The sequence below is a fragment of the Parasteatoda tepidariorum genome, chromosome 6 (assembly GCF_043381705.1).
Source record: "Parasteatoda tepidariorum isolate YZ-2023 chromosome 6, CAS_Ptep_4.0, whole genome shotgun sequence".
Taxonomy (NCBI): domain Eukaryota; kingdom Metazoa; phylum Arthropoda; class Arachnida; order Araneae; family Theridiidae; genus Parasteatoda; species Parasteatoda tepidariorum.
The window spans coordinates 1,229,436-1,245,014 of record NC_092209.1 but is presented as its reverse complement, the minus strand read 5'-3'; the positions used below and the strand labels follow the sequence as shown (position 1 = coordinate 1,245,014).

General features: G+C 30.6%; 1 protein-coding gene across 2 annotated transcripts in view; it reads right to left on the bottom strand.

Annotated features, from left to right (window-relative positions):
• Positions 1-1,612: 1,612 nt before the first annotated feature.
• Positions 1,613-15,579, bottom strand: part of LOC107437036 (uncharacterized) — a 325,463-nt gene continuing 311,496 nt past the window's right edge. For both annotated transcript variants that reach the window (XM_071181567.1, XM_071181568.1), the window contains 3 exons: positions 13,114-13,190; positions 7,706-7,891; positions 1,613-3,366 (listed from right to left, as the gene is read on the bottom strand). In XM_071181567.1, the coding sequence (XP_071037668.1) occupies positions 3,282-3,366; positions 7,706-7,891; positions 13,114-13,190 (348 nt within the window). In that variant the 3' untranslated portion in view covers positions 1,613-3,281. The remainder of the gene's footprint in view (positions 3,367-7,705; positions 7,892-13,113; positions 13,191-15,579) is intronic.

Sequence of the window (15,579 nt, the reverse complement as noted above, 5' to 3'; positions counted from 1 at the left end):
GCGAAATGAAACACTATGTGATCGGAACCCCCTTTTTTAAGTGAATCTTACACTGATTTTTACGGCAATTTATTATTTGAAAAGGTAAAAACAATACATTTAGTAATTCTTTAGTGTTCGCCTTGTTTACTCTTGTTTAAGCTTAAATCATATATAATTTAATTTCTGTTAAAATATTTTAAAAACTCATTTGAAACTGAATACATATGATGCCAAGAATACATTATTTTTGATGCTCTATCATTTGTATTATTAATTAGAATGAAGTATTTTTATTTATTATACGATAAATAAAGGGCTTTTTAAAACAAGCCTCATAAAAAGTTTCAAGTCAATTTTAGTTCAGATTCGTTTATTATTAGTTTTCGAGAGGAGTAAAATGGCGTGATTGTAACAAAATATCTAATGCTTGGCGGGCAGTTCCCAATAATTTCAGATCTACAATATTCAGTTTAGGCATATTTATCAAAATGGTGCATAGGGAATATCATGCGATAACATATTGCCTTTAAAAATATATATACTACTACTATTGTAAGAAAGACTGACTATAGATATGAATGTAAAACGTTTTGTTAATTACAGAGATCATTTTTTCCGTATGATATTAATTCATTTTAACATAATTTCTTAAACGATCTACATTGTTCAAATATCAAATATTGTTTCCTTCCTAATTTGTAGAAAAATATTACTGAGGGGAGCTGTACGAAAGAACAATTGAACCGGTGATGATGTTTGAAGTTCGTCTTTGCTAAATGACTTTTAGCAGAACTTTTGCTTCAAACATCATCCCCTTCATGCATATCAAGAATATTATTTACAGATACATTATATATAATTATTTTCAATAAAACACTCATTTATAATGTTCAGAATTTTCAAACACTTCCACCTCTGAGTTCTATAAACATTATTCAATTGGAGTTCTCTTTTAGGTTGGTTAGGGCGCTCTCATTTTGAAGGAGTAGTGTTTTATTCAAGGTAGCGGCCACACTCAGATCGATGGGTATTAGCTAGTTTCAGAAATAAATGCAGCCAGTTCGTGATGTGGAGCCTTAGCCTCCATAACCTCCTTCGTAAGAAAATGTTTATCGTTAAGCCCATAAAGAAAGAACTTCTGCCCGATTGAATAGATTAATACAACTCCGATGAGGTGATCATATAGAGCGTAACTTTTATTGAGGGCCAAGATTAGAAATAATATAAAAAATGGTTTTCTACCCATAAAAGAATTACAACATGTTAAGGTTAAATATTATTTATTCCTCAAGTTAGGAATTTAATGCAAAAATTAGAACAAATTAGCCCCCCCCCCAACTTTCTTTGGTTATTATTAGTTATATTTATAACACTTCCGTTGTAAATTGATAATGAAGCGGCCATTCCGCCAATCGTCCCCCGCAGCGTGGAAGTAGCGGTTTCGAGTCCCACCGTAGCCTTGGATGTGTCTACGGGATATCTTTTATTCCACTTGACCAGATATTATAAGCCGTAGTTTGCAGTGACACAGAAATGCCAACTTAGAAATGCCTCCGGACAGCGGATACATATTTTCGAGTCACAGTCTTTCTTTTTTTTTTGACTCTTGGTTTAGTAAATTCTATGACTCTTTTTGTATGACTCTTGGTTTCGTAAATTCTATTTATAAAGTTTTTACTCACATACTTCTAAACAATTGGAAAGCTTATGTAATATGCCATTTCATATCAGCTTTTTGAAAAATTGGCAAAAGTAACCGAAAATCTACAAATTTTTATTTGTAATTCTTTTCCGTTTTTTAAAATATTTTTTCGAAACCGGAGCAATTGTCTTGTTGTTGTTGTTGTTCATTTACGTAGCACTAGTGGGCTATTGGCCACGGTCTGGGAAACATCCCTGAGGATGATCCGAAGACATGCGATCACAATTTTGATCTTCTACAGTGGGGATGGCACCCCTGTTTTGGTAGCTCGACGACCTGCATACGAAGTCGAGCACTTTACGATATAACAGTTTAACGAGGACCAATTCCGCACACCCTCGGTCCCTGCTCAGACTGATCCAAGTGGTCACCCACCCGCAGCCGGAGCAATTGGCATTTCTGGAAAACGAATCTGGCTGAAAGAAACTTTGAAAACAGTCAAAAACTAGCGACAAAAGGGACACTTTCTGTTTAGGGTAAATGATGTTTTAATAGGACAAACCATTGAATGTAAGTTCGTCTTTTGCACAAACTCAATGAAAATGAAAATTTTCCGTTTTTGATTTCGTGTTCCGATTCCCCAAAGTTGTTAATCTGAACACAAATAAACAGAATGATTAGTCTAATCGGTTACGTGATTCTTTTATCAGCTGTAAAAATAGTAAAATCTTAAAAGCTGCAGTGAAAAGTATGAACATTTCTTGAGCTTCAGCTCCACTTACTGGGAAATTAGCGCACTATTTGATATAGTGTCAACGTTTCTACACCATTTTACACGAAAGAAATCCGTTTACAGAACTCTGAGCTAAAAATGTTAAGATTTCCAAGACACTATGTCATACGTAATCGCCATTTAAAATGGATTTAATACATAGTTTCTAACTACTTTAAAATTCCATGATTGTTACTTTTGTGTTCCTACGTCTTGCACTTATCGTTCAAAAACAGTTTTTTTAAATTAATTTGTTGTACATTAATTAGGGTTTAAATGTAAAACAGATTGATTGTCCTTCAGTATTAAGAAATATCTATGCATGGATCTAATTCTACCAAGTCACAAAAAGAATTTCATATCGTGTATGAGTATCGAAACATGTTGAGAAAAAGTTGAATAGAATGATATGTAGAAGATAAGTTAATAAATAATCCATCAGAAGACACTTCAATCTCGCAAGAACTCTAGAATTGGTGACTAGAAGCTATTGAAAATAAATTCTTCATTTGTTATCACTTGTGTGTATTTTCCTGTTCCCATTATTGTTGTGATGTCATTGAGAGAGTTTAACAAAAATTAGATACTTTTGCATTTCTTTATCAAATATTTTAAAAATATTAGACTTCTGAAAATCTAAATCAATCAAAATCTAGTTCAAAAGTGTTGGAGCAGAACGCTCCACTTGTGTTGTTGATTTTTTTTTCCTTTCAGAATACTGTATTAAAAAAAGAAGAAAAAAGTGTGTGCTTTTGTTTCTCACTGATTTATAACGTTTTGCTCTGCAATTCAAGCTCATATTGGGCTGTTGGATAGTTGACTGGAGATTCAAATCCAGGCCGCTTCAAAAAAGGGCGTGAGCTTTTATAAGCCACGCCCCATCTGTCATTCGGTTCCGCTTTCTTCCGCAATCGAAGCTAAAATATCCATGAATTCTTGAGGGATTTCTGACGTACTCCTGTCTTCCTTCCTAAAATTTTAAAATATAGCATTAACAGTAAAGATAACTTATAAAATATATATATATATAACAAAATAAATAAATACAAGAAAACACGAAGAAAGTTAAGAAAAACAATAAGTTTCATTTATTACGCAAAAGCTGCAAGTAAACAGAACTCATTAGACAAGTTCAAAATAAAGATAAAACAAAGGAAAATTATAGACATATGAAGAAAAAAAAAGGGGGGGGGGAAATAATGATGAAAGAAAATAACAAACAACTGATTAAAAAAAAAAGATGAATTTTTTTTTTAAAAAAACCGGAAAATAAAATATATAATCTTTTCATCAGCCCACACGATTATATCCGCATAAAAAAGTGCTTTCTGATATTGTATCAAAATAGCCAAAGCAAAATATATTAATACAATAGTGTGAGGAGCACTCAAAAATTTTTTTTAAAAAAAATTACAACGTATTACAAATAGAACACAATAAGTAAAAATAACACGTAAAAACAGAAAATAAAATAAAATAAAAAGAAAAAACAGTATAAAACAAAGTCTCCAAAGCGAGTAGCGAAATCAGATGTACTTACATGAACGGGAAATTTTTCAAGAATGATTTGAAACTATTTTCGCAACAAGATTGCCAGATTACAGAATATGAAAACAAAAGCGCAAATTGAGTGAAACTATGAGAATTTANAAGATTGCCAGATTACAAAATATGAAAACAAAAGCGCAAATTGAGTGAAACTATGGGAATTTAAAGTGCCGTTCTTACTGCATTGCTGAAGTGATTTGTTATGCTGTGCATTGATTTGTTAGTTACCAAGGATGGGCCCGAAATGGATGTGAGCAAGGTAATATTATACTGGATAAATTAAAAAGTTGACCATAAATAATTTTAGAAAATAAATAAATATTTATTTAGGAAAAAATACAAAAGAGAATTACCCGAAATGGATTTGCATATGGAAAAATTACATAAATTGTCAAAGAAAAAACTTTAGTAGATAATTTTAACACGGATTTGCCCGAAATGGATTTTGCACATGAAAAAATTCGTAAAGAAATTTTTAGTAAATAATTTTACACACGGATTTGCCCGAAATGGATTTGCACATGGAAAAATTTTATAAATTAATAAAGAAATTTTTAGTAAATAATTTTAAACACGGATTTGCCCGAAATGGATTTGCACATGGAAAAATTAATAAAGAAATTTTTAGTAAATAATTTTACACACGGATTTGCCCGAAATGGATTTCTCCCGTTCATGTAAGTACATCTGATTTCGCTACTCGCTTTGGAGATTTTGCATTATACTGTTTTTTCTTTTTATTTTGTGTTCTTACGTGTTATTTTTACTTATTGTGCTCTATTTCATTTGTTGTAATTTTTGTTAAAAAAAATTTTTTGAGTGCTCCTCACACTATTGTATAATAATATATTTTGCTTTGGCTATATTGATACAATATCAGAAAGCACTCTTTTTNCGTAAAACTTTCCGTAGTAAAATCTTCCGACTAATGTTAAAATAAATAATATTATATAATTATTGAAATTATTTGTCTATCAAAATAATAATTTATAAAGCTAACTTTGATAATTTAAAAAAAACTATTTTTAAAAATTTTTTTGGGGGGTAAGAGAGTTTTATAATTGCATGCAAAAAGTTTTTAATTTGGTCACGAAATTCAAGAATCTTGTACTGAATTGAAAGCATAACAAAATATTTTTTAACCTCCTACATGGTTGATTCTATTAATCTTCTTAATTTTGCTGCAATTTTAATTATTTTTACGTTGATACGAACCCTGTATGTCATTAAAATAAGAATAGAATTTATAAAATTTATATTAAATATTAAAATAAAGTAAAATTATTAATAAAATTAATTAAATAAAATAAAATCATATAAAATGAAAATATTAAAATGAAATTTATTTTAAAATAAAATTTATGCTAGAATGAAAAAAGAATTTATATTAAAATAAATTTGCATTAAAATAAAAATTACGTTAAAATATAATAAAAAAAGAATTTATATTAAAATAAAAGTAGAATTTAAATTGGACAGGAAAAAAAATAAATAAAATGCTGCAATTTGTTAATTATCCTCTCTTTGGTAAGTGGTAAACAGTAGCACGATCTTGTCCGTTGGGTTTTAAGAGAGAAGAAAGTTAAAGAAACGTACATGTTACTATTCAGACAAATAAAACATCATTTTTAATACAGTTCTTCATACAGTTTTTTATACATTTTTAATAAGACATCATTTTTAATTCAGTTGAATCGAATAAAAGCAGATCCGAGAACAAATGATAAGGGATTTTGGAGCAAAAGTAAAGTTAGTAGTTCGAATAACACTAAAGAACTTCAGTCTGCAAGTTCAAGAAAAGTGCTCGGCAGATCATTTGAAGAGCAGCTGAGTGGATGAACCAAGTAAATGAAATTTTTCGAAATCAGAGTATATATATATATATATAAAAGTGGCATCCGAACTATATAATTTCAGATTTATTACAAATTACTTACATTACAAACATATTCACTTTATTTTGTAAATTTGATTTAAAGTTGTTTTCCACAAGCATATGTTACCACGAATGACCGAAATCAAGAGAATGTCGACTTTCAGACTTAACTAGACCTAGTATATATTTCGAACATCAGAGCGACTCTGTGATTGTGAACATTCACAGTAACATAGATAAAAGGACACTTTGTTTCCACTTTTAAAACGTTGTTAAAGTATCGAAAAAACTCTGAAAGACTCTGCAAATTATTTTACACATAACTGAGAGGAGGGAAAAACAATTTTTTGTAGTGGGAATCTGAAATTAGTTTTGTTCTCCGGGGATTTTTTTGTCAAAACGGGATTTTTAATTTAGTAGTAAGTAGGTTAGCCTGAATGCAAAGGTTTATAAGAACGTATAACGAACGTTTATGTAGTTTTGTACTCTTATGATAAATAATTAAAAAAAACCGTAGACCATTATTTTATTTTTAAAAAAAATCGAATTAGTTTCGGAGTATTTACATACTTAAAAATGTTCGTGATTTTCATATAATCATGCGTGAACAAAAATGCGTATTTTTTGAAAACATTATTTGGACTCAGCGATGCCAAATATCTTTCTTTCATTTTAAATAAAAATTAAGATTATTTCAATGAGGGAACTTAATACAATCCTGATGTGGCACTAAATTTAAGCAATAGCTGAAATTCGAATAAAAGTGGAACAGAGGTTAATACAGAAGTACATTTAGATTCCTCAAATACAGAGAGTGGAAAAGGGGTGCCTTAAAGGGGAAGGGTAATTTATTTAAAAAAATGAAGATCACACCTACAAAAATGATAACTACGTCATTTTTTTTCGTTATTTGCGGGTAATGAACAAAATATTAAAGCTATATCCGCTCTATAAACAGATTTTGATGCTTTTCAATTTTCACAATTTTTGTTTTTCATTTGGAAAGGCATTTTTGGGTTACGAGCATTTAAAAGCATGCGCAATGCTTTTTTCAGCCAAAATATCATTCGATGTGGAATTTATTGATTCTTAATTTCTTTTTCTTAAAATTTGCTTATGGAGCATTTTTAAGATGTCATGTTGCGAAAACTAAAAAGTGCTGAAAATGAAGCAGATTTTTTGCTTTTAAAAGTTAATTTCACTTGAGAAAGTGCCACAAACTCATATTATTTTTATTTTCCATGCCCAAAGTGAAATAACATAATATCTAGCTTTCTGGGAATCAGTTCGATCGAATCAAAAGTCTAATTTGACTGGGCTATATATTATGGTGGGAGTAGAAGTGGCGGTAGAATGTCGGGGGGAGAGAGAGGTTGCCAAGCACAAAATAGGAAAGTCATGAGTGGGAGACCAGTTGGTTGAACATATGATGAAATCGATAGGAACAGAGATTCCAACTATAAAGTATTCTCCAATTTTCCTAGTGGAGGAAAGTTTAATGTTTTTATATTTATATAAATTAACATTAAAAAATTTCATCTTCCACTAAACGCGTGTAATTTAAACAGATGCAAGGACATGTGGATGCAAGGACATGTTAAGGTCATGTGGACGAATGCTTAAATTCTCAAGTTGAAATAAATTTTGCAAAAAAAAAGAAGGTTGTTTTAAAATATCCTGCTCTAGTTCATTACCACTAAGAAAAATAGGTCGCAACCACCTCAAATAGTTGGAGTCTTTAAGATTAAAGGAATTGAAAAACTAGTCTTTATCTTTTTTAAATTCTTTTTCTTTAAAAAAAAAGAAATTAAAAGAATGGTATGATCAATGAATTAAAATGGTCCGTTGCCACTTGAAAGAAAATCGAAACGGCAGAAGAAGCTACCTGTTCTTCATGTAATCCAGAACATGTTTGAAGTTGTGTAGTTGCTTGTGGAATTTCCTCAGAACAACAGCCACATCATCTAAATTGTACTCTTCCACCATTTCATAGACGCCCCTGCCTAGGGCGTCCCTTTTTTCAAGACTAGCGCCCCACTGCAGAAGAGTTGAGATGCACTCCAAGTGACCACTAAAAACAAATATTTGTTATGAATCCATTTCTTCTTTTTTCTACAAATTTATTTTTGTTTTTATTCACAAGGTCACGTTACTGAAATATTTTAATTCTATTAAATATTTTTGTTTCTTTTCTTCATTAGCATATGACACTTAAAGTCCTCCAATTAAACAATTAACAGTATAATTAAAGCGTGAAATTTTTTATTTTAACAAGTTGCATTTTAGAACCTGTAATTTTTAAAACTCTTCTACTTTACCTTCTAAAAATTTTTTTATATAAGAATACTGCAATAAATTACTTTTATTTTACAAAGTTAGCACTTTAATTTTTATAGTTATTTGCAGTAATTTAAATTATGATGAAAAATGATTTGGGTCTCTTGTTGAACCCATTATATGGCGTACTTTAAAAAATGGGGTCGGTTGAACCATTGAAATAATTGAGAGGAAATAACTTAAAACATTGTTTTAGTTACTTTATAAAGTTATCGATATTTATGTACATTTTTTATTTGTAACTTAATCTTCGAATTTAAATTAAGTTATTTATAGTTTTCAGAAATAGGAAAGTCCTTCAAATATTCTTTTTTACAAAAATTCAAATTACACAAGCCTTAAATGAAGAATTAAAACAATAATAACTAATGAATATTTCAAAAAATAGTTAAACAAAATTAATATTGAATTCTTCTTGTTTGAAAAAAATAGATTTTATTAACTTTACTTACAAAAAAAATAATAAAATAAATAAAATAAAAATACAAATAAACTAATTTTTATTTCCATTAAAAATTTAACTTTGTCAGAAATATTGATATTTCCTTTTTGGAATAAATTTATGATAACTGGGCAAAAAAGAAAAAGACATTTTAATTAGAATATATATATATCCAAACTACTACGCAAGAAATCTCAGTGTATTTAAGAAAATATTATCAAGCATTTATGACTCAGTACATATTTTTGTAGACATTTTGAGTTTCACGCCTCATTATTCCATCAATTTGGGTAAAAAATATTTCTTATAATCTGAAAATTGCAAGTAATAGAGCTTGAAGATGACTCTTATTATTTTCTTAAACTCACCTAGATAAGAGATCTTCAATCCAGTTTGGATAAATCTCGAGATACCTTTAATTTGCTATAAGTTAAACTACTGTGAAATTTCATTTCTTACAAATCAGTACTGATAAGTGCCAAAAATGTATTTATTTATAATTATCATCATCATCATAGTTTGTCAGACTCTCAAATGTGGGCCAATGCCTTCTTCTGAAGATTTCTCCATAATGACTTCCTATTAATCTTTGATTTCCTGTTCTTTTCTTAAATTACAAGGAAATCAAACTCCATAGAATCTGGCCATCTCAACTGTGGCCTTCCTCGCTTTCTTGTTCCAGTGGGCATATCTTTTTTCTTGTATTGCCATCACTTATTTGAATCACGTGGACCATCCATTTCATTCTATTTATTTTTATGTATTTAATAATATCAGGTTGTTTATAAATCTTGTACAATTCAAAGTTAAATCACCTTTTCCGGTAATTGTTTTAATTTACACCACCAAGTATACTCCGCAAAATCTTTCTCTCAAATATTGCGATACAATGTTTCTCCAATTTCGTCACTGTCCAAGATTCAGAAGCATATGTCAAGACTGGCCTGACAACAGTTTTGTAAATTAAGAACTTTGTATGGCTAGAAAGAAATATAGAATTAATATATATTTTCTCAGCCCATAGACAGCCCTATTTGCAAGATAGAATTAGACAGTCCTACTTGCCAGATTGAGTCGGTTTTTTCTTTCTGGAGACATTCTATTATCAGTAGTAATAATTGATCCTAAGTAAGTAAAACTGCTTACAATTTCAAATCTATGAGAATCTAGTTCAAGAAATGGGAATGGGCTTCTTGAGAATAGCATGTATGTATTTTGTTTTCTCTACATTTATGACTAAGCCCATTTGCCTTTCAGTTACCTCAAGGGCAAAAAATACCTCTTTCAGGACAGGAAAGCCCTTGCATCATCATAGCAGTATTCAATAAATAATCTAGTCAACAACACTGACATTACCTCTTAAGTCTTAAAAAAATACAGTATCTTGCAATGATTCATTTATGGCTAATGTTAAATCAATACAATCAACAACTCTTCCGAACGGAGGAATTTTCGAAACTTTTTTAGAGTCGGGATGTAAAATTGTTTCTTTCATCCAGCAGAAAACCGGTTCTGGAGTCACACAAACTCTTCTTTTTACTAGAATAGATTTATGTGAGGATCTCCGTTGCGATGGGGACTTGAAGCAATTTCAACTACGACTCAAGATTTTGGAGCTGTAAGTTCAAAATGTGTCATATAAGAAATCACCTTCATCCTTACAGGAGTATTGAGACAAAGTCTTTCTCTATTATTTTTAAAAGTAACATAATCCACCTAGTTTGTTATAGTTTATGAAATTTAAACTACGTAGCTTTCAATAAACCTCTTTAAATTTCGAAAAATACAAAAAAACAAAACAAAAAACAAACAAACAGATTTTTTAATGATTTGTATACGATGACCTCAATTGTAATAGTTCGTTTTGATAAACATTCAGATTTACATTTTTCTGCCTTCTTGAAAGTCAGAAAAGTTTAAAATCTTCCGCAAAGTTTTCCTTATATATTAAATGAGTCATTAATTTTAAAAATGGACTAAATCACTTTTTGGAAAAGAATTAATTAATACAGAGAAGATGCCAAGTGCTCCGGATACGACAAAATTATTTTTAAAAATGATAGAGAACTACGAAAGAAAATGTATGATTTTCGGTTAATATTGCCAATTTTTTTGAAGGCTCAACACGGCTTAACAAAGTGGCGGATCACACAAGTCTTTTAATTATTTAGAAGTAGTGGTGAGTAAAATCCCAATAATTAGAATTTACTAAACCAAGAATCGTACAATAAAAGACTCGAAAATATTTCTCCACTGTCTGGAGCAAGTTGGCACCACTGTTATTGATTCTTTTAGTAAGGTATCCTCCTTTTATAATCATACATTCAGTGGATCACGATTTCATGATAAATATAACCAAATGGATATTAGCGAAAAATCTTATCGCAAAAAAACTTTTTGAAGGTGGAATATGTTCGAATAACAAAAGGTAAAACTATTTTCTATTTGCTTTCTCAAATTATTTATAAATAATCGCTCGTTAGGTAGCATTTTTTGGACTTAAGCACCAATGTTAGTAGGTACAGTGAGCAAAATAAAAAACGCACCATTCCCTGAATCCTTTTGATCTAATGATCGAATCTCCACTCAATCTTAAAGGTTCGAGAGGGTGACCTCAAATAGGCTAATTAATTAGTGTAGACGATATTTGAAGTTACGAAATCAGACACAAAAACGTGCTTTCTCTGAATAGACATATACCTTTTTTTGACGGATTCGGATTTTCGACCCCCAAAATATTGGGGGTAGCCACAATCTTGGAAATAGGGTCCCCATAGTTTGGTCAGAAGAGCGATCTAAAGTTTGGACCCCTTAATGATAAGTTTGCGCATTTCGCCCTATTTCGAGAGCGAATAGAAAAAATTTGGCACACGATTATAAAATTCATTTGTCCAAAACTAATTACTTGCAGAAAATAAAATTTAGTAAACATTTATGGTATTTTTAATATTTTATTTAATGACAGTCGTAATTCTTTTTAATTGTAAGGTATTCAATTTTTTACACCATTTTAAAGAATGTAATGTTGCATGATAAAATACTAAGTTTGAGCAAAATCGACCGAAGAGTTTCTGAGAAATCGAATGTTAGAAATACGACTTTTTTAAATTTCGATTTCTCAGGAATTGTTCGACCAATTTTGCTCAACCTTAGTATTTTGTCATGTAACATCTGGACCAAACTATGGGAACCATTTTTATCGGATTGCAGCTATCCCCTATATTTTGGGGGTCAGAAATTGGATTCCATTGATAAAAAAGTTATGTGCATTAAGAGAAATCACGTTTTTGTGTCTAATTTCGTAACTTCAAATATCGCACTAATTAGTCTGCACTAACTAATTAGCTTATTTGAGGTCACCCTTTCGAACCTTTAAGACTGAGTCCCAGAACGTAAAGATCCGATTATTAGATAAAAAGTTATTCAAGATGGTTCGTTTATTTATTTGCGCATTGTACATAGAGACAAGGCACCATAAATAAGAGACAAGTAGATGAATTTGTTGCTTTCGATATCACCTTTCACCATCAATTATGATAAGTAATTTTTCATGTATTTACATGTTTACATTTAATTATTATTTCTTACACTAAAAAATCCACTTCAGTAAAGTCGATATGTATAAAAATATAAACTTAATTTTCCTTTTAATTTCGCATAAAATGTTATTATTGAAAGTGGAATTTGGTGCTATAAATCGTTTATTTATCTATTATTTTTTTAACGATTTTGATAATCATTAATTAAAGTTTAATCATACAGTATGTTAAAACAATACCCAACTTGATTGACCTTTTAACCGATATGGACTTAATTTTCCTCTTTTTTTTACTTCTTGTAAAATGTTATTATTGAAAGTGGAATTTGGTGCTAAAAGCTAGCTATTTATATATTATTTTCTTATGATTTTCATAATCATTACATAAAGGTTAATCATATAGTAATGTTGAAAACAATACCAATTTGATGAAATTTTTCTAATAATTTTAAATTCATTCAAACGCTAACCCTTAAACATCACGATGCATGGATTTATTTAATTTTCAAACATAACGGCACAAATAACTAAACAACATTTTGAAGTTTTGAAATAGTGAAGCTGGGATTTTAAAACCTTTTCTAAGCCATTATACTAGACTTGTAGAACTGTTAATTGTAGTGATTCAGCTTCTAGAAAAATCACCTTTTATTCAAACAAAGAAAACTTGTTTTCAATAAAATGGGTTTTCATATGCGTTGACAATGATCAATATTTTTGGTTTTGCCCAAAAAACAATATGATTGTTTTCTCTGGTGTTTTTCAGGAAATGTAGCTGAGTTGTGTTCATTCATTATTCAGGCATTTATTAAAAAACGGTATAAACATTAACTTATTTAAAACGATACAGAATGAATGGCTCCGTTCAAATAGCATTTTGTAACAATTCCTTTGAAAATAATAAGTTATTTTCAGGATTAGATTCGAAAAAGCACTGTTTGGCTATCTCTAGTAAAACTGAAAAAAAAAAAATTACTTCATAACAGCCAGATGCAGAGCGGAGAATCCTTCAGCAGTAATAGAATCAACGTCTACACCCATCGGTAGCAAAACCTACACAAAATATCAAATAACTATGTTAATGGAATGTAAACATTAAAAGTATTTAGCAGAAGTAAACACTAAATATATTTAATCATTATGTGATAAAGGACGAGAGAGAGAGAGAGAGAGGGACACAAACTCATCGTGCTGCTCAATAAAAGTTAGGGAAAATCTTGAGAAGAAAATTCGTAAAATGTCTCTTTTTAGGGAATAAGGAAAATCTGAGTAAATGTAATTGGTTTATTAAATGGGTCGCGCGATTTCCACAAAGGAAAAAATGTCTTACTTTTAATTAATGCATACTTGAACCGAAAATAGATTAAAGTACAGGATGTGAATTTAAAAGTGTGAGAGAAAGCGTTTCGTTTTGAATAATAAATTAAGAAAAGGATTTAATGAAAAGGAATAACATAAAAAGATTAATTGAAGCTTTTTATGTCACATATATACATATATATACTTATATATATCCGATTTATGAAATGATCGAAATTTTGTCACATTCTAGTTACCAGGAAGACCAATATTTACCGATTCAGATGTTTTAGATTCATACAATATTTAACGTTGGTTTCATAACAAATAAAGTTTAGCAAAGTTTAATTTTGGTATCACTTAAAAATTTCACAATACTATTATTAGGTTTTGTAAGTTTGTTTCACAGTCACTTACTTTATACGTGTTTCGCGAAAATTTCTTCTTCTGATAGCTAAGTTTATGTTTTAATTTATTATTGTTTGTTTGGTAAATTTAATTTAAAATTATTTTTTCCACCACCAGGTGTAAATGATTGAAAAGTTCCTATGAAACAACAATAGAACGTAGCTCAAATCTTAGTGCTCTGCAGCGAAGCGGCATTAACTGATTCGTCTGATTTTTGAGACATATAATGGGGTAAATTGTGAAGTGGGGACAGTGAGTGCATAGCATCAAGTAGAAACCAGTTGGTTGAACACATGATGAAATCAATAGGAAGTTAAACATAATTTATGTTAAATTTGAACATATTATTTTCAGGGGTCTGAATAACATTAACATTTACGCAGGTGTAATAAAATAGAAAATAATAGAGAAAATAAATGCAACTATTTACATGTTTACACGAGATTGACAAAAATCTGTGAACGGAAAAGAAAAGGTTATATAAGCGATAGATAGTCCTGCTACGAAACGCCAAATTGTTCCAGCTCTTTAAATCGAACGAATTTTAGCTTTTAACTGGTGAAGCCTCTCCGAGAAAAAAGAGTGTTCTCTGTCTCTAACCGCTTTCCATTGTTGGAACACAAATTTTGTTTTTTGAAAATTGCGAACTATGAGGTGAAGTTTAAAAGTTCCCGGATCAGGTCAATTGCAAATTATTGAAAAATAGAAAAATAGTTTTACTTCATTGGTCTTCAAAGTAATTGGATCTACAGACTTCTTTCAGTGTTCGTATAACTGTTCAAAACATTCCAGGAATCCATTTCTTGAGAGGTCCTTCAGTTGCTTCGTCGCATTTTCGATCACCTAGTTTAAATACCCAAAAGGGTGTTTCTTCAATTTCATTTTCAGGCATGGAAACAGGTAAAAAACCGCTGGTGATAAGGAGGAAGAATATGGGGGGGGGGATCGTGCTCCAGTATGGTAACACTGTGTCTGGCAAGGTAGTTTTTCACAATCAGAGCGTGATGTTATGAAGCATTGTCATGTCAAAAGAAACCAATCATTTGTTGCTCATTTTTCAGGTCGTTTTTGTCTCATTGCATCTCGAAATCGTTTAACACTTTGAATGCCATAGGGGTCACCGGTGACCGGCACTGAGTTTGTTCGTAGCACCACGAGGGTCACCGGTGATCAGAGAAGTCAAGATTATTAAAAACACATAATTCGAGCAAATTTGTAATATTTTAAATATTATTATCGTTACTGAATTGGTTTGAAGAAATTAATGCAATATAGAACACACCAAAATAGTTCTATATATATACACAGAGATACCAACTTGCTCCGGATTAACGCTGCTCATGGTGTCAAGGTCTTGATCATTCCACCCACTCTTGCACTCAAGAATTCGCTACTTGCTCTAACTGCGGAGGCGACCATCACACAAATGAATGTCACTCCGACGAAAAATATTGCATCAACTGTTGGCACACCAATACCTTTTTGGGAACCAGCCATAATCCTTATCATCAAGCCTCAGACATCACTTGCCCTGCGCATCGCCAGGCCCTCCTTCAATTACGATCTCGTTCTAATGATTATTAAATGTTACCACCTTCTAGCTATAACTTCTCTGCCACTTCTCAATCAATTCACTTATGTCTCTTGAATATACCTATCGCTAGAGAAACTTTATAAACTTTTTCCTCATTGCAGACGTTTTGTAGCTGACTCTTATTTTTTATTTTTATTTTTT